Source organism: Aquarana catesbeiana, linkage group LG12, assembly GCF_042186555.1.
Source record: "Aquarana catesbeiana isolate 2022-GZ linkage group LG12, ASM4218655v1, whole genome shotgun sequence".
Taxonomy (NCBI): domain Eukaryota; kingdom Metazoa; phylum Chordata; class Amphibia; order Anura; family Ranidae; genus Aquarana; species Aquarana catesbeiana.
In genome coordinates this window covers 235,432,419-235,454,155 of record NC_133335.1, presented here as the reverse complement: position 1 = coordinate 235,454,155, position 21,737 = coordinate 235,432,419, and the positions used below count along the sequence as shown (strand labels likewise).

Below are 21,737 nucleotides of genomic sequence, written 5' to 3'. Positions count from 1 at the left end.
ATTAGTCTAGCAGCAGCATTCATAATAGACTGAAGGGTGGATAGCTTGCTTAAGGGTAGGCCATTAAGGAGAGAGTTGCAGTAGTCAAGGCGGGAAATAATCAAGGAGTGAATAAGTTGCTTTGTGGTGTCATTAGTCAGGAAGGGTCGAATTCTGGAGATGTTGCGGAGGTTAAGGCGGCAGGATTTAGCCAGTGATTGGATGTGGGGGCTGAAGGAGAGATCAGAGTCAAGGATTACACCCAGCACCCTGGCATGTGTGGAGGGACCAATGGTTGTGTTGTTGATATTAATGGTGAAGTCACATGAGGGGGACCGTGAAGGAGGAAATATAACAAGCTCAGATTTCGAAAGATTAAGTTTGAGGAAGTGGTGTGACATCCATACCGATATGTCATTCAGCAAGTTTGAGATCCGTGAGGAGATAGAGGGGGTGTGTTGAGGAGTGGAGAGATAGATCTGTGTATCGTCAGCATAGAGGTGGTATTGAAAGCCATGGGAGGTTATCAACTGGCCCAGGGAAGAGGTATAGAGTGAGAAAAGGATAGGCCCAAGGACGGAGCCTTGGGGTACCCCAACAGAAAGAGGAAGGGGAGCGGAGGAGATGGAGTTGTAAGTGACACTAAAAGTGTGCTGAGATAGGTAGGAGGAGAACCAGGATAATGCAGAATTCCGGAGGCCAAGGGAGTGTAATTTGCTGAGGAGGAGCAGGTGGTCAACTGTGTCAAAGGCAGCAGAGAGGTCTAAAAGTATGAGTATGGAGTAGTGGCCATTGGTTTTGGCAGTTATTAGGTCATTGGTGATTTTTAGTAGGGCAGTTTCAGTAGAATGTTGTAGGCGGAAGCCAGACTGTAGGGGGTCGAGAAGGTTGTTGTCCGTGAGGTAGCGACTCATTTGGTCATGAACAAGGCGTTCGATGAGCTTAGAGGCAAACGGGAGCAGGGAGATAGGTCTTAAGTTATTCAAACAGGTGGGGTCTAGTGAGGGTTTTTTGAGTATGGGGGTAACCAGTGCATGTTTGAGCAGGGAAGGAAAGGTGCCGGAGGAGAGGGAGAGGTTGAAGATGTGGGTTAGGGAGTTGAGGATAGAGTGGGAAGGTGGTCGCAGTAATTGAGAGGGGACAGGGTCCAGGAGACAGGTAGTGAGGTAGGCCATGGAGAGGAGTTTATCAACTTCTTCTGTGGTAACTGGGCAAAAGGATTAGAGTATTGAGTGTGGTGTTGGACCTGATATGTTGGGTAGGGGAGGAATTTGAATGCTGGATATCTCCTTGCGAATTGTGTTGATTTTGCTATTGAAGTGGTTGGCAATATGTTGAGCGGTAAGCAAGTTGGTGGGTGGGGGCAGTGGGGGGTGAAGTAAGGAATTAAGGGTAGAAAAGAGTTGACGAGGTTTGGATGAGAGGGTTTTGATGAGAGTGTTGTAATAGGTTTGTTTAGCAGTGTGGAGGCAGGAGTTGTATTTGAGAAGGGCAGATTTGTAGAGGGTAAAATCTTGCAGGGATTTAGATTTACGCCATGCTCGCTCAAGAGCACGGCTGTGTCTCTTGAGACTTCTGGTGTCGTCTGTTTGCCAGGGTTGTGGCAGATGGGGCCCGGTTCTGCGTGCAGTGGCGTCACTAGGGTTGATGTCACCTGGTGCGGTAATACATGGTGTCACCCCCCCACCCCCCGGCACTAAGCAGGCTAGTGGGTCGGTGTGGTTCTCCCCCCCCCCTTAACCTACCACAATAGATGGAGCTGGGATGTGATTGGGGGGATGGATGGAGCCGGAATTGGATCAGGGGGAAGGATGGCGCACGGATGGGATCAGGGGGGTGGATGACGTGGGGATAGGATGAGGGGGGATGGATGGAGTGGGTATGGGATCAGGGGGGGATGTATGGAGCCAGGATGGGATTGAGGAGATGGATGGAGCCGGGATGGGATCAGGATCAGGGGGGATGGCTGGAGCGGGTATGGGATCGGGGGCTGGGTGGAGCTGGGAAGGGATGGGGGGAATGAATGGAGCCAGGATGTGATTGGGGGAATGGATAGAGCGGGGATGGGATCGGGGAAATAGATGGAGCCGGGATGGGATTGGGGATGGGATCAGGGGGGATGGATGGAGCAGGTATGGGATCAGGGGGACTGAAGAAGCCGGAATAGGATCGGGGGGATGGATGGAGATGGGATGGGATCAGGGGGGGTGGCTGGAGCGGGTATGGGATCGGGGGCTGGGTGGAGCTGGGAAGGGATGGGGGGAATGAATAGAGCCAGGATGTGATCAGGGGAATGGATAGAGCGGGGATGGGATTGGGGGAATAGATGGAGCCGGGATGGCATTGGGGATGGGATCAGGGGGGATGGATGGAGCAGGTATGGGATCAGGGGGATGGATGAAGCCGGAATGGGATTGGGGGGATGGATGGAGACGGAATGGGATCAGGGGGGATGGATGAAGCTGGGTTGGGATCAGGGGGGATGGATGGAGCCGGAATGGGATCGGGGGGATGGATGAGCGGGTATGGGATTGGGGGATGGATGGAGCGGGGATGGGATCAGGATCAAGGGGGATGGATGCGCGGGTATGGGATCAGGGGGATGGATGAGCGGGTATGGGATCAGGGGGATGGATGAGCGGGTATGGGATCAGGGGGATGGATGAGCGGGTATGGGATCAGGGGGATGGATGAGCGCGTTTGGGATCAGCTGGATGGATGAGTACGTATGGGATCAGTGGGTGGGTGGGTGGAGCTGGATGGGATTAGGGGGTGGATGGAGCCAGAATGGGATTTGGGGGGTGGATGGATCCGAGATAGGATCTTTGATTTGGGGGGGGGGTGAAAGGATATGTGCTAGGGGGTGCTTTGGGAGGGGAGAGGAATTGCGCTGGGGGGGGGTCAAACTTCAAATCTGCCCCCTCCTACTTCTAGTACAAGTCCTCTCCATCCCAAAACAAAGAGTACCCCCTAGCACCTATTCTCTAACCCCCCTAAAAGCACTCCTGGCAGCATAATTGTTACCTGCCAATGCCCCCAACCACTATGTCCCCCTCCTCTGCAACACTCCTGTTGCATACCTCAGGGCAGGTGCTGTAGTATGGATGGTGTCCCTCCACATCCTCAGGTCTTCCTCCCTGCCTGTGTACACGTCAGAGCCAAGTCAACTCAGCCAAGGAGGAAGCTGCAGTGAGTGCAGCCGCGGCCGCGCCATGTGGAGGTGTGTGTGGGGACGGTCGGATCCCGGGCAGCCAGTCTATTTCTGCCTCCCCCACTCTCCCCGCACATCGCATGGAGCAGAGGAGAGGAGATCCTGGAAGGGAAGGAGGGAGCCAAGGCGGCGGCGCCCCTCTCAATGCGGCGCCGGTGCCAGTCTGAGCCAGGTGTCAGCCTCTGGCGGGTGTCACCCGGGTGCGGGCCGCACCCCCATAGCAACGCTACTGTCTGCGTGTAGAAAGAGGAGCAAGTACGTCTAGGGAGGATGACAACGTGGTGTTGTAGATGGAAGTGGTTAGGTCTGGGCAGGACAGGGGTGCGATTTTGTCATAAAGGCCATCAGTAGCGTGAAGAAGGGAAGGTTTGAGGTTGCGAAGCTTCCTGCGGTTAGTGGTTTGTGGGTTGGCAGCATGGGATGTAGGAGACAAGGAGAGTGTGATACAGATAAGGTTGTGATCAGAGAGAGGAAAGGGTGCGTTAGAGAGATTGCAGGGAGTGCAACGATGGGAGAATACAAGGTCGAGAGCGTTGCCGTTGGAGTGAGTGGTGGTTTGTGTCCATTGTGTTGGGTTAAAAGAGGGGGTTAGGTTGAGTAGTTTAGAAGTGGTAGCATTATTAACATTGATTGAAATGTTAAAGTCACCTAGGATGATGACAGGCACTTCGGATGAGAGAATTTGCACCACACATGTTAGGTATCATCACAAATGGAGAGCAATAATTCTAGGGCCGTCATTCAGGGTTAAAGCTCTTGGCTCCTCCTCTTCTTTGTGTGCCCCCATGATATTTTAGGGAGCAGAGGAGATCCTCATCTTATATAGCCAACTGTCCGGTTTTTTCAAGCACTGGCCAAGGAACGTCAAAGGTTCTGGTGGTCAGTAACGTTGGGCAGGAATAAGCAGATGTCTCCCTCTTAAAGTGGTTTTCTGCCCCCACCCACCCCCTCCAAAAATTAGGTCAGCAGCTACACACACTGTAGCTGCTGACTTTTAATAATAGGACACTTACCTGTCCTGGAACCCAGCGATGTCGGCACCCCAGCCGATGTTTCCATCGTCTGCCGGGTGGTGCCGCCACCATTGACGGTGAGGGAACCTGGCAGTGAAACCTTGCGGTTTCACAGCAGGGTCCGTACTGTGCATGCTCAAAGCGCGCTGCGCTTTTTTACTGGCCTGGCAGCGGGGGAAGGAGGAGGGGGCCGAACTTGTGAGCGAGGTGCGACTAGAACTGGGGCCAGGGTAACTGTCAAAAACGGGTACCCGCTCCCCCCTCCCACTGAAAGGTGCCAAATGTGGTATCGGAGGGGAGGATCAGATAAGAGGAAGTTCCACTCTTGTGTGGAACTCAAACTTTAAAGGGATATCTGTCCAATGTAAAGCCAGCCTTATAGGGCTCTTTGTGCTAAAAGCAACCAATAAGAATTCATCTTTCAGCGTCTATATAGAGCAATCTTAGTGAAATACGGAATTTTGCACATTAAAGCCTGTTAATCGTTACATTTAGTTTTCTGTCCTTTTGTCGTCTCAGCACAGTGAAAGGGATAACACAAAGACGAATTCGGACTCGAGACTACCGGACCCCCATCAGCACCCGAGTGTTTGCAGGTTGGGATTTCTGTGTACGAGGAGCTGGGACGTCATTGCTTAAGCAGCGAAGCCTCAGCAATGACTTAAAGGTGAGCTTTGGGTGGAATTATTTTGCTAAACACAGGAGGATTTAACGTGTCGGTGTTTATAGACACAAATCAGCGATCGTTATCTTGATATTAAGATTCTCGTTGGTTTCTGTGTTATTTGCAATTACATTAATGATATTCATATTGTTTCTTGTGCACCCTTGTAGACTTCTTCTGGGGAAAGGTGGGGGGGTGATAAATGGCCCTCCCCACAGGATATTATGCTACATAAGAGAACCGGAACCTTCGCTGAGTGGAAAAGTGGGATTGATAATAAAGTTAGCAGTGCCTCCACCCAGGACATTGCCTCTGTGAATAGAGGGGATCCCCTTCCTGGGAAATTATCAAGAATCCAATCAAAGTAATTGGGAGCAAAAGAACCACTGCAACCAGCATAAAGCATTAACCATAAATATGTAGATGTACACCAGTGTAGAAATAATACAAGCTTTATATAGGAAGAGATTAATAACCAATGTAAAAATTGGATATTATCAGCAAAGGGCCCGATCGGAGTTCTGGTGGAATTGTGCCCATATACCCGGGTATATAATGTTATTAATAAAGATCCGTCCATTGATGGCCGCAGCAAAGTCCAGTTGCAGGGGCCCCCCTGAAGATGATCATGATGAAGCATCCATCTGAAGACAGAATCAGTGATGGTGGGGGAGATGCTCCAATCATTGTCCAACCAGCCTGGAACGGAGCTTCTCACCAGCAGAAACCGTGGTGTAACACTAGAATTCAGAGTCAGCTTATCCATTCTGTTTCTTAGTCCCTAGAAGCATCTAATCTGTCATGCAACCGGACCTCTAACTAAATGTGGGCCGTCGGTTGCCTAACATGGCTCTAGGCGCCAGGGGTCTCCAAACTTTCTACACAAAATGCCAGTTTACTGTCCTTCAGACTTTAGGGGGGGCTGGACTGTGCCCAGTGGGAGTAAACCATGCCCCATCTTTGGTATTAGGTGGATAAATAATTGGTGTCAGTGGGAGGAGTAGTGCACTGTTGTTGGTATCAGTTGGATGAATGGCACCCCATTGTAGGTGTTAGTCCTCCATCATTGGTGTCAGTGGAAGGAATAGTGCCCCCATTGTTTTTTGTCAGTAGAAGGAGTAGTGCCCCATGATTAGTATCAGTGGAAGGAATACTGTTCCATTGTTGGTGTCAGTAGAAAGAGTAGCGCCCCATTGTTGGTGTCAATGGGAGGAACATCACCCCTTTGTTGTTGTCAGTGGAAGGAATAGCGCCCCATTGTTGGTGTCAGTGGAAAGAATAGTGCCCCATCATTGGTATTAGTGGAAGGAATAGCGCCGCATTGTTGGTGTCAGTGGAAGGAATAATGACTCCTGGGCTGCAGTTTGGAGACCTACTGGTCTAGGCCATGAATTTTTTCCTTCCCTCTAAACTTGAGCAGAGCCAGCACCTGCAAGTTTGCAATAGGGCGGGTGCCCTCAACGGGTCTGGAGCTTTTGGAGCGGCATTTTTCTTCTACGTGGTTACTGAGCCCTAAGCTAAAACTAACTATAGAGTCCCAGACCTGAAGGGCCAGGGTTAAGTAGAATAACAGGAGCTGCATAAAAAAATCCATTGCAATTAGCAGGTTCACCTACTAACATACAGCAAGATGTCCACTACACACAAACACTGTTTCACAAACCTCACTATCTGGCATAGTGCATGTGAGGTAACAACAAGGGGGCAGACTTCTGTAACTAGTCTTTAAATATATACACACTATATATACCCAGAAGATATGGGCAGCAATTGTAAACTATCAAACTCAGGAACACTTGCCAAATAATCCCTGCTTCTGGTCTGGATTCAACAGCAGCTCTTCCATGGAAGGACATGTGGTGCCAGACCTTCTCTCCCTAATTCCTTCCTCTGGGGTTTCCTACCCAGCAACCCAGAGACAGGACGTGACATACATAATTAACTCTGTGATATTAAGCAGCCAGTTAATTACAAATACAGGCAGTAGAGGGCAACAAATCCCTACACATACCTCACACAAGTACATGCTTTATATTCAGTATTTATAATTATTTTTTAGATTTTTGTGTCTTTTGAACAAGGCGGATTATTGGAAAGTCTTTGGTGTAATGCTTTCCCTTCTTTTCAGTCTCACCTGGCAGAGGAGTGTTGGTATTGGAAGAACTCACAAATGTCTGTTAATGAAAGGGTGCGTGTCCTCATCCTTCGTGTCCTGCTGAACTGTGTCATCCTGGCAATGATGGCGGGCGGATTCTATTGTATATATGCTGCCACTGGTGTCTCTCAGGATTATCAGCAGGTAAGTACTGCAGAATAGTTGAGAGCAACCCCCCCGCTAGCGGCCAAAAAAGGGTTAAAAGCGCCCGCAAAGCGCAGCTGCCGAGGAGCTTTGCAGGCGCTTTGGCGGCACTGCTCATTGATTTCAATGGGCAGGAGAGCTTTAGGAGCAGTGTATTCAAAGATGCTGCTGGCAGGACTTTTTTTGACGTCCTGCCAGCCCAGCGCCCACACTCGGGCTTTCACACTGGGATTACAGATGAGGCATTTTTCAGGCGCTATTTTTAGCGCTAACGCGTCTGAAAAACGCCTCCAGCGTGAAAGGGGTCTTAGTGTCACTGGTTCCCAAAAAAGTGTCAGGTGTCCGGTTTGTCCGCCGCAATGTCGCAGTCCCGATAAAAATCGCTGATCACCACCATTCCTAGTAAAATAAATAAATAAATAAATAAAAATGCCATAAAAATATCCCATAGTTTTAGACCCTATAACGTTTGCGCAAACCAATCAATATACGCTTTTTGGGATTTGTTTTACCACAAATGTGTAGCAGAATACATACTGGCCTAAATTTTTGAAGACATTTTTTTATTGGATGTGTTTTATAACAGAAAGTAAAAAATATGTATTTTTTTTTTCTCAAAATTGTTGCTTTTTTTGTTTATAGCGCAAAAAAATAAAAACTGCAGAGGCGATCAAATACCACCAAAAAGAAAGCTCTATTTGTGGAGGAAAAAAAGAACATCAATTTTATTTGTGTGCAATGTCGCACGATCGCGCAATTGTCAGTTAAAGTAGCGCAGTGCCGTATCGCAAGAAAAATGGCCTGGTCTTGAAGGGGGTAAAACCTTCCGGGGCTGAAGGGGTTAATAAGGGGCACGGAGGAGCTCAGCTATGATGAAAGATTAACTGGACTAAATGTATTCACCCTTATGCCTAGTACACAGGGGCTGAATGTCGGGAGACAATAGCCGGTTCAATGAAAAACCGTCCGACATTCGGCCCGTTTGTATGGCAGCCGGTCCGACAGAAGCAGATCAGGAAAATCAGCAGCCGATCAGCGGGCATTGGCTGGAGGCCGTCCCGCTGGGTTGAACAGAAAAAAAAAAAATGATTAGTGTGTACCAGGCTTTAAGAAGAGGCAACTTGGACTGTTGATCCAGAGAAGGAAGATCCAGTTGCTTTTGGGGATTAGGAAGGATTTTTCGCTTGTTAGAGGAATTTGGACTTTATTTTATAGGTTTTTTTTTTTTCACCTTCCTCTGAATCAACTGTGGGTTCAGGGGTTTTATTATATTGAATTATTTTTGTTGGTCTTTTTTTCATCCTGTCTACGTGACTATCTTTTCTTTGTCCTTCAGAAGTCAGGTAATCCAGTTGCTGGACTGGTGATCCAGTTTCTCGCCCCGATTGTCATCTCGCTGGTTCTCTTTATCTTGCCCCGGTTCTTCATGCTGCTGGTGAAATTTGAGGGTCAGTCACCCCGTGTGGAGATCACCCTCACCCTTATCAGGTCAGTCATACAAATGATTGTAGATTCATTATACCGCATATACTAACCACATTCATACCTCTGCCCTCTCCAAAACAAAATTGCAAATGTATTCATTGAATGATAGCCATCATCATTCAACCCACTTCCTGTAAGCTCAGGTTGTCATAGACACACCCCTCGGAAGCGTGTCTCCAGCCTGGGCTCATAGGACAATAGCGCAGAGAGCTACGCTGATCTCATACTGTCAGTGATGTTATCTTTGATGTTGAATCACCGCCTTACCCTTCCCACCAATCCCATCATCGTCTCACCGTTCCCACCAACCTCTTTACGGCATCACCCTTCCATTTATCCCACCACCGCCTTACCCTTCCACCAACCTCATCACTTCATTACCCTTCCCACCAACTCCATCATCTCGTTATCCTTCCCACCAACCCCATCACCACAATACCATTCCCACCAACCCCATCACCGCATCACCCTTCCATTTATCCCACCACCGCCTTACCCTTCCACCAACCTCATCACTTCATTACTCTTCCCACGAAATCCATCACCTCATTATCCTTCCCACCAACCCCATCACCACAGTACCATTCCCAGCAACCCCATCACCGCATCACCCTTACATTTATCCCACCGCCGCCTTACCCTTCCATCACTTCATTACTCTTCCCACCAGCTCCATCACCTCGTTATCCTTCCCACCAATGCCTTCACTTCATTAGCCTTCCCACCAACCCCATTACCACAGTACCATTCCCATTAACCCCATCACCTCATAACCCTTCCCACCAACCTCATCACTTCATTACCCTTCCCACCAACTCCATCACCGCCTTTCCCTTCCCACCAACCCCATTATTGTCTCACCCTTCCCACCAACCCAACCGCATCACTCTTCCACTTATCCCACCACCATATTACCCTTCTCACCAACCCATCACCCTTCCCACCAACCCCATCCCCTCAATATCCTTCAGATCAGTGCCTTCACTTCATTAGCCTTCTCACCAACCCCATCACCACAGTACCCTTCCCACTCACCCATCACCTTATTACTGTTACCAACCACTCCATCACCTCATTAACCTTCCCACCAACCCCATTACTGCCTTACCTTTACCACTAGTCCCTTTACCGCCTTACCCTTCCACCAACCTCATCACTTCATTACCCTTCAGACCAGTGCCTTCACTTCATTAGCCTTCTCACCAACCCCATCACCACAGTACCCTTCCCACCCACCCATCACCTTATTACTCTTACCAACCACTCCATCATCTCATTAACCTTCCCACCAACCCCATTACCGCCTTACCCTTCCACCAACCTCATCACTTCATTACCCTTCCCACCAACTCCATCATCTCGTTATCCTTCCCAGTTCCCACCAACCCCATCACCACAATACCATTCCCACCAATCCCATCACCGCATCACCCTTCCATTTATCCCACCACCGCCTTACCCTTCCACCAACCTTATCACTTCATTACTCTTCCCACCAACTCCATCACCTCATTATCCTTCCCACCAACCCCATCACCACAGTACCATTCCCAGCAACCCCATCACCGCATCACCCTTCCATTTATCCCACCACCACCTTACCCTTCCATCACTTCATTACTCTTCCCACCAGCTCCATCACCTCGTTATCCTTCCCACCAATGCCTTCACTTCATTAGCCTTCCCACCAACCCCATCACCACAGTACCATTCCCATTAACCCCATCACCTCATAACCCTTCCCACCAACCTCATCACTTCATTACCCTTCCCACCAACTCCATCACCGCCTTACCCTTCCCACCAACCCCATCATCATCTCACCCTTCCCACCAACCCTACCGCATCACCCTTCCACTTATCCCACCACCATATTACTCTTCTCACCAACCCATCACCCTTCCCACCAACCCCATCACCTCATTATCCTTCAGACCAGTGCCTTTACTTCATTAGCCTTCTTACCAACCCCGTCACCACAGTACCCTTCCCACCCACCCATCACCTTATTACTCTTACCAACCACTCCATCACCTCATTAACCTTCCCACCAACCCCATTACTGCCTTACCTTTACCACTAGTCCCTTTACCACATTACCCTTCCTGCCACTCGTATCTCTGTATTACCCTTCTCACCAACCCTTCACCACCTTATCCTTCCCGCCAACCCATCACCCCATTACCCTTCCTGCCACCCTTATCTCTGCATTACTCTTCCCACCCCCCAACCCCCCTCATTACCCCATTACCCTTCCCACCAACCCCATCACCGCAGTACCTTTACCCCCAGTCACTTCAACATATTACCCTTCCTGACACCCTTATCTCTGCATTACCCTTCCCACCAACTCCATTATCCCATTACCCTTCCTGCCCCCTTCATTCCTGCATTACCCTTCCCAACCGCATCCCCCCTTGTGCTTATCCAACCAACATATTACCCTTCCCACCAACCCCATCACCGCCTTACCCTTCTCACCGACCCATCACCCTATTACCCTTCCAACCAACCCCATCATCCTATAACCCTTAGTGGCACCCCCTTCACTGCATTACTCTTCCTGCCACACCTATCTCTCTATTACCCTTCTTACCAATCACCAGTAGGCCAGTACTCATATACTAGGCCTGGACCTCATCATTTGGTTGTGAGCTCTGCCTAGACCTTGGGTATGGTGGTAGTACCTGCAGTAGCAGTGGCTGGTTTAAACTGATTGAAATGCTGTCGTTGTGCTGAACTGCCCCATCCTCCCATCCAAGTCATCACTAGTATCACATAGCTGGTAGCAGAGCCTGATATTAAGTAGGAAAGCTTCATTTACAACCCTGAGTCCCTGATAGTATAGATAGGAGACGCAGACGTATAGAGTGGCACGACTGCCTGTAAGTCTTGCTAGCAGCAGGGCAGGTGTCCACCCTGGGCAGGTGAAGTCATCAGAAGGCTCCAGTAAGCAAGCGAGCTGGTAGGCAGCAGACTGAGGCAGGCTGGCACGGGTGACAGGGGGCAGCTGAGACGGTTGCTGGTAGCAGATAGTGGGTCAGCCAGAACAGCAGGGTGGTAGATGGATATTGATGACAGTAGGCAGAGTAGCAGGGTCAGGAAAGCCGGGTCATACACTGACAGCATGGATCGGGTACAGGGCACAGGGAGAACCGTGGTCAGGAAACAAGCCAGGTATGGATCTGATCAGTGGAGCAGAAGCCAATGGAGCAGACAGAAGCGGAGGTCAGGGGACAAGCCGAGGTCAGTGCAGGCCAAGTTCAGAGAGTGGTCAAGACAAGCCGGGTCAGCAACTGGAATCAGGATACAGAATCAAAGGAACACAGGATACACATGAGGCTAAAGACAAAGCAGCACTGATCCTGAGCACAGGTCCAGTTTAAATAGCCCGTTTGGCGCCAACATCTGTCACAGGTGCACGTGAGCCCTGGCGCACATGGGTACGCGCGCTTAGGTATGCGCATTTGTATTAGCAAGTGCCCTAATTTCTGCGAGCAGGAACGGGAACATTTATTAGCCTGTGCACAGAAGTTTCGTGTAGAGGAGCCATCTTGTCTATTGGCATGCCCTTTCTTACAGCTATATTCCACAGCTGGATTAAGTAGTAAATGAATGGTGGCTTCCACTGCACTACACAGGTCCGGGGCAAAGCCTGCTACCCTCTGCCCAGCAGCACACATTACATTTTTTTGGCAGCCTAAACATTGCCAATGGCGCTAGCAGGTATTTACATAGAATAGTTTTTGTTAAAGCACCTCCAAGGCATTGGGGGGAAGAGTGGGTACCTGGGGTTGGGGGCCCTGTTAGGTAGGCTGTGTAGGCCCCATGATTACTAATGGTAGCGCTACTAACAGACATGTTTCACCTTTATTCTCCTTGCCCAGGTGTGTCTTCCTCAGGCTCGGAGCTCTGGGAATTTTCTTCTTTTCTCTGGGTCAGAAGTTTCTGTGCCTGGGTGGGAGTCCGGCGCCCTGTAAGACCTACGGCTACAACCCAGAATTCAAGGTAAAGCATGGTATGTTGTGTGTGGATTTTGGAGACCCTCTCCAGGAACCCCTGATAAGGCTCCTATCTCCCCCCCCCCCAAAGGGGGTGATCCCTCCAGCAGAGTATCCAGCTACATGGATGGCAGTATTTCCCCAGGGATTGAGCCAGGGGCTTGGAGGCAGCCCCTTTTATGTTGGTTGACCTGTAGGGGGCAGAAACCGGCATAAAATGGCAGGAAAAAACATTAACCCTTGCAGCCTAGTTACCTCAGCACACAGGTCAGCTTAAAGGGTATGTTCACCTCTGCAGAAAATCAGGTGAACTTACACTGGACCCCCTCCCCATCCCCCCAAGTCCTGCTGTACCTGAGTCCCGCGATCACCCACTGTGAGACATCAGGTCGCCGTTTCACCAGTCTGGGGATTTGACATCCCTGCGGCTTAATCTACGAAACGTAGCCCGTAAAGGTACGTATAGGAGGCATTCTAATTTACCAGGACATGCCTAGCCCGTCCTTGTCAGCGCTGGAGAAGAGGAGAGAAAGCCGCGGGGATTTCAAATCCCTGGACCGCGGTAAAGTGGCGACCTGAAGCGAGCCTCAGGTACAGCAGGACGGGGGGGGGGGTCGATGGGGAGGGGGTTCAGTGTAAGTTCACCTTGCAGATTTTCTGTAAAGGTGAACTTGCACTTTAACCACTTCAGCCCCGGAAGGATTTGCCCCCTTAACTACCAGGCCATTTTTTGCGATACGGCACTAGCTGAAAATTGCGCGGTCGTGTGACGCTGTACCCAAATAAAATTGATGTCCTTTTTTCCCGCAACGAGAGCTTTCTTTTGGTGGTATTTGATCACTTCTGCGGTTTTTATATTTTGCGCAATAAACAAAAAAAGACCGACAATTTTGAAAAAAAAAAAAAACAATATTTTTTATTTTCTGCTATAAAACACATCCATTAAAAAAAATCTAATTTCCCCATCAGTTTAGGCCAATTTGTATTCTTCTACATATTTTTGGTAAAAAAAAAAACCCCAGTAAGCGTATATTGATTGGTTTGCGCAAAAGTTATCGTGTCTACAAAATAGGGGAAAGATTTATGGCATCTTTATAATATATATATATATTTTTTACTAGTAATGGCGGCGATCTGCGATTTTTTTTTTTTTTTTTTTGCGGGACTGCGACATTGCAGTGGACAGATCGGACACCTAACTGACATTTTTGACACTTTTTTGGGAACCAGAGGACATTATTACAGTGATCAGCACTAAAAATCTGCACTGATATTGTACTAATGACACTGGCAGGGAAGGGGTTAACATCAGGGGGCGATCAAAGGGGTTAACTGTGTTCCCTCACTGTGTCTTTACTAACTGTATGGGGGGGGGGGGGGGGGGGGTGGGCTGCCTGGGACAACCAGATCTGTCTTAATGCATAGCAAAAAGAGAGGATCTCGGTGTCATCCCCTGACAGAACGGGGATCTGCCTTGTTTACTTCGGCAGATTCCCATTCTGCCTCTGCAGGGAACGGTTGCAGGCGGCCATCGAGTCCGGACCCGCTGATTGGCTCCCCCCCAAGCTGGCCGATCGGCGGCGTGTGCGCCCAGAGATCGCCGTGTACGAGCCCCAAGTACACCTATGGAGATTTGCGCAGCCGAGCCGACCTGCCGCTGTATAACGGCGGCGGCTGGTCGGCAAGTGGTTAAGGACACAGGAAGTCATAGAAACATTGTAACATTTGGCACCTGGCTGGCTCAGCTAATAGGAGGAAATGGCTCAGCCAAGGGAAATAGCTCTGATGGGAGCAGTGGGCGGGCTCTTGGGAGGAGTTATGCAAATATCAGAATGCCTTGCAGGGCTGGACTGGGACAAAAATTTGGCCCTGGACTTCACCCAGACTGGCCCACTTTGACAGGTCTCTCCCATGCCGGCTTGCCACCCAAGCCCCCCCCCCCCCCCACTAGCTATTAGCCTTTTACATTATTTCTCTTATAGGCAGTATCAGTGGGGAAGCTAGACATTATTTCACCTGGGGCAAAGAATCAGTTTGGCGCCCCCCCTAATGGAACAAGATTAGGCAGGAAAGTGAGGCCGCCCTCCTTCCAGATCGTATGATGAGCTTCTAAGTGTTGACTCCTGAGCATCATGTCTGTATTCAGGCGTGCTGCATAACTAGCTAGGGAGAGGAGGTGAGCACTGCGGGGGGGGGGGGGGGACAGAGGACTGGAGGGAGGCAGCGGTCCACTGTCACTGAAATCGGCCCACTGAGCCATCGGCCCACTGGGAAACTCCCTGTAGTCCCAATGGCCAGTACATGCCTGATGCCTTGATGGGTGGCTGTCAGTCTGGAGGAGTGGGCGTTCCTAGGCAGGCTGTATTTGTATACAGACCACCCTAGGTAATGTATTTCTATACAGACCACCCTAGGTAATGTATTTCTATACAGACCACCCTAGGTAATGTATTTGTATGCAGACCACCCTAGGTAATGTATTTCTATATAGACCACCCTAGGTAATGTATTTGTATACAGACCACCCTAGGTAATGTATTTCTATACAGACCACCCTAGGTAATGTATTTGTATGCAGACCACCCTAGGTAATGTATTTCTATATAGACCACCCTAGGTAATGTATTTGTATACAGACCACCCTAGGTAATGTATTTCTATATAGACCACCCTAGGTAATGTATTTGTATACAGACCACCCTAGGTAATGTATTTGTATACAGACCACCCTAGGTAATGTATTTGTATACAGACCACCCTAGGTAATGTATTTGTATACAGACCACCCTAGGTAATGTATTTCTATACAGACCACCCTAGGTAATGTATTTCTATACAGACCACCCTAGGTAATGTATTTGTATGCAGACCACCCTAGGTAATGTATTTCTATATAGACCACCCTAGGTAATGTATTTGTATACAGACCACCCTAGGTAATGTATTTGTATACAGACCACCCTAGGTAATGTATTTCTATACAGACCACCCTAGGTAATGTATTTCTATATAGACCACCCTAGGTAATGTATTTGTATACAGACCACCCTAGGTAATGTATTTGTATACAGACCACCCTAGGTAATGTATTTGTATACAGACCACCCTAGGTAATGTATTTGTATACAGACCACCCTAGGTAATGTATTTCTATACAGACCACCCTAGGTAATGTATTTCTATATAGACCACCCTAGGTAATGTATTTGTATACAGACCACCCTAGGTAATGTATTTGTATGCAGACCACCCTAGGTAATGGCCACATGTGATGCTGGGCCTCCATAATTGATTAGTTGAAATCCAATAGACATGTGCAATTCGTTAATTCCGAAATGTCCAAATTTCAGAATTTTTCAATTTCTGAAATCTCTGAATTTCCAAAAATTCGGAATTTCGGAAATTGGAAAATTTCGGAAATTGCAAAATTCGGAAGTTCGAAATTCCGGAAGTTTGGAAATTCGAAATTTCAGAAATTCGGAATCCTGGAGATTTGAAAATTCGGAAATTTGGAAATTTGAAAATCCGAAAATAAGAATGAAAATCTGAAAATTCAAAAGAATGAAAATCCGAAAACTCGAAAATCTGAAATAACTAACTAATAATAACTATTAAATTATAGAGATTGGAATTTCCTTTCAAATTTGGCTGTTCGTGAATGTAACGAGTACGAATTTATCCGAAGTTACGAATTATCTAAACTAACGAATGCCGTATCTAAAAGAATGGAATGTAATGATCTAATAATAATAAATAATACTGATAAAACCTTTTTTATTATTATTATTTTTTTTTTTTTCTCAAACAAAAAGTTTTATTAAGATTGAATAAGTGTATACAGTTCCAGAGCACATACAGCAGTTTACATGGCAGAAGTCACATCTTACATATGTATTAGGATAAGGAGCAAAAACAATATATAAAAATAAGTACAGAAAAAAGGGGGTACATACTCCATTGCATCGGATAAAGAGAAAACAAAGAGGAGAAAGGAGAAAACTTAACCTCTCATCAGAAAAATCCTTCCGTGAGCTATCCACACTCCTCCAATGGATCATTTGCTTATTACCTCTTAGCATACTGGCTAATTATATAGTGCATAACATATATCCCATAGGAATTGAGGTTAATGAGGGCCGCTTTTAGAATAAGCGATCATATATCAAATCTATTGGCGCTAGACCTGGTGTATCCAACCATGGAGCCCATAGTTTCTCATATTTTTGTGTCGCTCCCCTATGCTGGTAAATAATTTTTTCCATACGGATTGTGGCCCCCATTTGTGTAATCCATTCTTGTACCGTGGGAGGACACGTGGACCTCCAGTGCCTGAGGATAAGTAGGCGGGCCTGAAACAAAGCTCTTCTGATAGCCTGTCTAAGGATATCCTCAGTCAGTAGATCATCCACAATCCCCAGCAGACATGGCTTTGGATCCAAAGGTATCGCTATTTGGAAAACTCTATTAATGGTGTTAATGACCTCGTTCCAATAGAGGTGCAATTTTGGGCATCTCCACAGGAGGTGTATGAGATCTCCATGGTCTCTGGAGCATCTGGTGCAGGTGGGATCAGTGCCCAAACCCATACGGGCCAGTCTAGCCGGTGTGTAGTGCACTCTGGAAATAATATAGAGCTGTGAGAGCTTTTGAGCAGCATTTAATGAACACGTGGAAACCGCCAGCAGGGCTTCCTCCCACTGTTCCTCCTCAAAGGAGCCAACATCCTGTTCCCAGTGGGACACGACCCTCAGAGGCGCGTCCCCTAGGAAAAGGTTCAGAAGCATGGTATAGCAGTCAGATATAAAACCTTTATAAGTGGTTATGGCAAGTAGGTGGTTGAAAATAGGAGTGGGTTGCAGGTTCCAAATATCGGGGCCCCTTTGTGCATCTATTGCATGTTTAAGTTGTCTGTAATAGAAGAGCATAGAGCCCGGCAATTGAAAGGCCTCCCCGAGCTCCGAGAAGGGTCTCAATTTACCATCTCTAATTATGTGTACCATGTGGGACACCCCGTATTGTTGCCATTTGGGTCCGTAGGGTATTTTAGCTATTTCTGAATAGTGATTGTTTTCCCAGATGGGGCTATACCTGGTGAAGCCCTCCACCCCTTGTAGCATCCTGACCTTGTTCCAGATTTTCTGCATAAGTGCATAAGTTGGGAAAAGTTTATTAGATTTGTTATATTGTAAGGCCTCTAATCCATCCGCAACCTCTCTCCTGGAAGTGAACCAGAGTATGTGGGCCGAAGGGTCTCTCAGGTTCATCTCCAGGTCCTCCCCGGGGCCTATGGCTCTAGCAATGTGCTGTAGCTGGGAGGCTAAATAATACACCCAGGGGTTAGGCAATGCTAAACCTCCATTGTCTTTAGGACGTTGTAGCTGTTCTAGTTTAATTCTAGGAGGCTTTGAAAGCCATATAAATGAACGGAAGAGGGAGTTGATGATTCTAAACTTTTTCAGAGTAATAACCATTGGAGAATTGTGGAGCACATATAGTAGTTGTGGCATAAGAATCATCTTTATTAAGTTTATTCTGCCTACTTGGGACAGCTTTAATTTACTCCACACTTTGACCCGATCCCGACATCTATTGATCAATGGGGTTAGATTAAGATTCACATAGTCTAATATATGGGCTGTAATCTGTATACCCAGATATTTGAAGGATGTCGAGACTGGTATGTCCTGCATATTTTGTTGGGTTGTGGGCGGGTCACGGTCCAGAAGCAGCAGAGAGGACTTGGTCCAGTTAATAACTAAACCTGAGTATTTCCCGAACTGTTTAATCACACTCATTGCCTCTGTCAGTGAGTTAGATGTATCACCCAGTAGCAGCATGGTGTCATCTGCATACATAATTACCTTCTCCTGAATGTCTCCGTATCTAAAACCCTGTATCAAGGGATTAGCGCGTACCGTAGCCGCTAGGGGCTCTATAGCCATAGCAAACAGGAGCGGAGACAGGGGGCACCCCTGCCTCGTACCCCTGTATAGTTTAAAGGGTGATGAAATCCTTCCTCCCTCTCTAATGGCCACTATAGGAGACGAGTAGAGTAACCGCACCCACTTGATAAAGTCTTCCCCAATTCCAAATTTTCGCATCACTGCCCATAGATAGTCCCATTCGACGCTATCAAACGCCTTGTGGGCGTCCAGTGACAGCAACGCTCTATCTCCCCTATTGTCCGCCTGGGATTGGATATTGAGGAAAAGTCTGCGGAGGTTTATCGCGGTCGACTTTTGGGGCATAAATCCGGACTGATCCGAGTGGATTATACTGGATATGACTTTATTCATGCGGATTGCTAATGCTTTGGCTAATATCTTTACATCAGTTTGTAAAAGAGATATAGGGCGGTATGACCCCGGGTCGAGAGGGTCTTTATTGGGTTTTAGTATCAAAACTATATTTGCTCTAGTCATTGATTGAGGGAGGCTGCCACTCTGCTTCGCTGCATTAAATACCTTCAATAGACGTGGAAGTATAAGCTCGCCATATTGTTTGTATACCTCGATGGGGAGTCCATCGTCACCCGGGGCCTTGGAATTGGGGAACAAACTGGTCGCCAACTGCAGTTCCTCAACAGTCAAAGGGGCGTCAAGTTCCCCCCTAGCTGCCATTTGTAAACAGGGGAGCTGAATATTATCCAGATATTCGGTTAAGGAGTCTAGGGTATATGTTTGTTTAGACTCATAGAGGGAGGAATAAAATTCCACTAGTTCTGCTAAGATTTGGTCCGGGGCATTGGTCAGCCCACCAAGATGTGTACGTAAGGCCCCAATTGAGGGGGAAGTTTGATGGGCATGGGCAATGGTTGCTAACAGGCGTCCAGTGTGCTCCCCCTCCTCGTAATATGCTGCTTTATGGAAAAATCTCTTTCTCTCTGCTGTAGATGTCGTGATTTTATACAACGCATCTTGCGCAGAGAGCCACGCCTCTTTATTACTTTGGGTTGGATCTGTGATAAATTTGCTCTCCAGTTCTTTTGCCATGTTTTCAATTCCCTCCCTCTGAGCATGTGTCTTTCTCTTAACAGCTTGAATTTCAGTTATAAATAGGCCTCTCAGGACAGCCTTAAAGGCTTCCCAATTCACAAGCCATTGTTCGTCAGCCTCATGTAGGCGCCAAAAATCTATTATATGAGATTCTATCTGCTCATGGGAAGGGAAGAGACTCAGCCAAAAAGCGTTCATTTTCCATGGGGCTTTTGCCATCGTGGAAGGGGGGCGCACCTCTAGAGTTGCTATCAATGGGGAGTGATCCGACACACTCCTAAGAGCATAAGTCACCTCAGAGATGTGTCGTTCAGCTGCACTAGAGCATAGGCATAAATCTATCCTTGATAGTGATGCATAACTCTTTGAGAAACAGGAAAACTGTTTTACCCCCGGGTTTTTGGCTCTCCATGGGTCCCTCCATCCCACCTCCTCAATAAATTTCCCCAGAGCCGTGCGGTGTACTCCCCTCCCTCCCATCACAGGCGGGTGCTTATCTAGTACTGCGTCTGTATAATTGTTGAAGTCCCCGAAGACATACAGTGGCGTCTCCGGATACTTCATTTGGAACGTCACCAGGGACCTCAACACTAGATTATTGTACGGCGGGGGTACATATACAAATGCCAGTATACATTTAAAGGAAAACAATTTACAACATAAAAATACATATCTCCCCTCATCATCCAACTCAGAATCTAACTCTACAAAATCTATGGAGCCAGGTACCAGTACACTCACACCCCGAGAATAAGAGGTGTGAGTGGAGTGATATGCCTTACCCACCCATCTAAAATTAATGCGTGACAGAGAATCAGCAGTAAGGTGGGTCTCTTGTAAAGCACATATAGCCGGGAGACGTTTCCTCAATAAGGATGATACCATCGTCCGCTTTAGGGGGTCCTGCAAACCCCGAATGTTCCAAGAAAGGACAGTTACTGTCGTCATTTTTGGGTGTCTAGTTGGAAAATAACAGGGTAAAGCAACATAGAGCCCCCCTGATTCCCACCCATGGGGGGGGGGAGGACCATCACGCAGTACCCAGCAGGGGCCAAGAAGTGACGTGACTGCCAATGCAAGAAAAAGAAAGTTACCGCTCTATCCAAGGACCGTAATACCTCGATTGCTCTGGAACAAACTTGTGTGTAGAAGTATCGTAAAACGCACAACGGTGCATAAATCGAACAAAAGTGCCTCTTCTGACCTGGATTATCCATCAATATGCACTTGTCGTATTGAAAGGCAACTTTTTTTTGTAATCCACGACACCGGTGTGTCAACTGATATACCGAAACTGTGTGGGACAACCGGTCCCTCCAAACAACAATGACATATTTTCTGGTACTTGCTGGGAAGTACAATGCCATGATCCATCTTGTCATCGAACTCGCATTTTTGTAGAGAATGAATCAATATATGTTTCCGGCACAACCCTCCTCCGAGGGGAAAAGAAAGGGATAGATCCCTGGGCCTTTGTTAGGGATGTCAATCTATCTCCGCTTCTGGTCTCCTATCCTGACGAAGCTCATTTTCATTAGCATCTAGCCAATCCGCAGCCTCCGCCGGGTGTTCAAAGAAATATGCTCTGCCTCTCAATGTAACTTTGAGTTTTGCAGGATATAACATTGCATAAGAGGCTTGTACTCTCTGCAGTCGTTTTTTAATTTCCGAGAACCGCGCGCGGTTCTTCTGGACTGCAGCTGAGAAATCTGGGTAGAATGAAATCCGCGTGCCATTGTACTGGACATTCCTCTTTTCTCTGGCTAGTTTCAGGATAATTTCCCTGTCTCTATAATTCAGGAGACGGGCCAGTATTGGGCGGGGGGGGTTTCCTGGCGGGAGAGGTCTGGCAGGTATTCTGTGAGCTCTTTCCACCGCATACAAGTGAGTGAAAGCCTCCTTGCCAAATATTTCAGCCATCCATTGTTCTATGAATTGCGTGGGGTCACGGCCCTCCACCTTTTCCGGTAAGCCAACTATGCGCACGTTATTGCGCCTGAGGCGATTTTCAAAATCCTCAGCGCGGGTATCCGTAGCTCTTGCTAGACGTGTGGTGGATTGGGAGTCTCTAATCAGTGTAGGTAGTTTAT

General features: G+C 47.8%; 1 protein-coding gene across 2 annotated transcripts in view; it reads left to right on the top strand.

Moving 5' to 3' along the window:
- The window catches only part of TMC8 (transmembrane channel like 8), a 59,058-nt gene that overhangs the window by 21,472 nt on the left and 15,849 nt on the right, over positions 1–21,737 (top strand). For both annotated transcript variants that reach the window (XM_073606935.1, XM_073606934.1), the window contains exons 7-10: positions 4,723–4,870; positions 6,996–7,166; positions 8,503–8,654; positions 12,539–12,659. In XM_073606935.1, coding sequence (XP_073463036.1) covers positions 4,723–4,870; positions 6,996–7,166; positions 8,503–8,654; positions 12,539–12,659 — 592 coding nt within the window. The remainder of the gene's footprint in view (positions 1–4,722; positions 4,871–6,995; positions 7,167–8,502; positions 8,655–12,538; positions 12,660–21,737) is intronic.